This window comes from Penaeus vannamei, chromosome 31 (genome assembly GCF_042767895.1).
Source record: "Penaeus vannamei isolate JL-2024 chromosome 31, ASM4276789v1, whole genome shotgun sequence".
NCBI lineage: Eukaryota > Metazoa > Arthropoda > Malacostraca > Decapoda > Penaeidae > Penaeus > Penaeus vannamei.
In genome coordinates, this window is record NC_091579.1 from 19,084,680 (window position 1) to 19,087,179 (window position 2,500).

Genomic DNA, 2,500 nt, shown 5'->3' on the forward strand with positions numbered 1-2,500 from the left:
GACCCCTGACATCTCTCCCTCATATACAGCAAGCAAGTTAACTGTGTGTGTACAGAGCTAATGTACAGAGCAAAATCATCTTCAGGTGGAAATGCGTCTGCTCATTCACATCTACCCTACTCTGATTGGTCAGTAGAATAAAGCTAATGCTCTTTCCAAGCCACCTGTTATCAATGGAAAGGTGACCATCATATCCAAGCTCAAGGAGGTCTGGGATCAGACAGTGAAGTTATCTCTTGGGAAAGGCAAACTTGATGCAAAAGAGAGGTTCATGGTCAAGGTAAACAAGTTATTTGATATACTGACTTGCAAGTGTCATATAACCATTTGTGAGGAGGAAGGCTGTGTGAACCAAGCCCAAATTAACTGTTCCTGCTGCAGAGAGAAAAAGATTCCTGTTAAAGAGCTTGCCTACGTCAAGGGACAGAAAGAGAAGGTTGGAGGCATAGGTCCCCACCAAATGGGGGGCCCTGATCTGCTAAAGCACAAGAGACAGGTGAAGACATTGGATAGGCAGGAGATTGAAAATAAGGCAAAGAAAAGGAGAAGGAGCAAGGTGGAAAATTCTGAAGCAGCAGAGAAGGCAGCCAGGAAGGATATCAAGAGATTTTTGGTAGATGGTGATGAGAATCTGGAATTGGAGAGAAGTGGTGCCGAAGACGAGTTTGTCCCTGAAGTTGAACATTTCCTTGAAACTGACCCTGAACCTGCAACTTCAAGAAAAGTACAGAAAACCTATGATGAGATTCCAAACATTGCTCTTGCTTGTGTAAGGTTTGGCAAAGGGCTAAGGCTAACTGCAGCCATAGGAACTGCAGCCCTAATTGATGCAGGAATCATCACAGAAGACGACACAAGGAAAGTGATTAATAAGAATAAGGTCAAGAGAGCACAGGAGAAGTTGAGAGAGCTGGGGTAAGAGTTTGAGGAAAAGTGCAGGGAGGAGGGGGGGATCTCCTGTATCCTCTTTGATGGGCTAGACACTGTGGTGCCCACTGTGAAAAGATCTGCTTGGAATGCCCACAGTGAAGCCCTCATCAGAAGGAGAGAATTGAGGGGATGGAAAGAATTCTGGCTATCAGGGGAGAGGGGGATCCAGGCACTCAGTCGAGAACCCCACGATCAGGACCAGAAGGACACCTGACATCAACTGTGATGCTTTCAGTATTGGTGGCTTGATCAGCTGGCCGGAGGGTGTGTCAGAGCCATCTCTCACCTGTTCCCTGCACACCTCAGAGGTAAATGATGCCCCCACGAAGGTTCCCAACTGGCCTTGCCACACACAAAGCATTGAGAGTGTTGTGAAAATGGTGACTGAGGCTTCTGCCAAATGCTTCTCACAGGAAAATGGGGATGGAGGGATCGGGGCTCAAGAGACTGAGGAGACTGATGTCCAAGAATGACTCAAAGCAGGACTTGTGCAACCTGACAACATTCAAGAAGTCAGGAGATTGATCTTTGCAAATGTATCCAGAGATATAGTGCCCATGGTGTTCAACTGTTAGTAAATATGTAAATTTGAATTGCTTTGCCCATTAATTTCCATTTCATCTTCTTATAAAGGGGTTTGAAAGAATAAAATAAGTTATTTGAATACAAAAATTATGTAGGTTGGAGGTACCCTATCAAAAAAATAAACTCATATTTGAATTCTCCACCAAAAAATACATAACTTAGACACGTTAAGATTTCCTTCAAATTCATGTTGGCACCTGAGTATGGCCCGCCCTACTAACGTAGTTCCTTTATGAATCTTAGGCACATAGAATACATATGTTTAAACTCTAGAAGGCAAGCATAGACACTTGAGCAATGGCAGTGATAAATCAAAACTAATGTAATAAAATTAAAATAATAATTCAAAACACAAATTAATAAGTACCAAATCTTTAAATATAATTGTAATGAAGGAAAGAAGGAAAGGGGGAATAAACAATAACATTAAATACGATAATCAAACAAATGCTAATAATAATCATCATAATGGTAACAATAATAATAACAAAAATAATTACAACTATTATCATCATATCCTACTCACCTTCCACTCTGGTAACTGACTAAGCACTTTTAATCTCTCTTCTACTCCTACAAAATCACTGCCTCGGAAAAAGCGCAACGTCTCAATTGAGAAATTGAACTTCGTCACTGTAATGCAAGAGATCAAAAGATTTAATAATATTCTTTGCAAACAGTAAAGACTACAGTAAGAAAAACTTGGAAAAGGTCAATAGTAGATCAAAAGCTAAAAAAAAAATTAATTAAGAGAATTCACAAAATATGAAATTATACTTATGGAACAAAAATGTAAAAAAAAATATACATTTATATACCAATATACAACAGATACTCATCAATCTTTGACAATATATCAACATGATCCTTCATGAAAAAAAAAATAAATATATACCCCAATCAATACACACAAATTTATTTCCAAATCTACAGAGATGCAGTACCACATACTCAACATTGATTTACCTTTGTATTTCCATAGCAT

At 39.4% G+C, this 2,500-nt stretch overlaps 1 protein-coding gene across 1 annotated transcript in view; it reads right to left on the minus strand.

The window, feature by feature from the left end:
• LOC113812650 (transcription termination factor 5, mitochondrial) overlaps positions 1–2,500 on the minus strand; it is a gene marked incomplete in the record, with an annotated part of 34,049 nt that overhangs the window by 14,027 nt on the left and 17,522 nt on the right. The window contains 2 exon segments of the mRNA XM_070143931.1: positions 2,042–2,148; positions 2,482–2,500. The exon segment at positions 2,482–2,500 is cut by the window's right edge and continues 159 nt beyond it. Coding sequence (XP_070000032.1) covers positions 2,042–2,148; positions 2,482–2,500 — 126 coding nt within the window.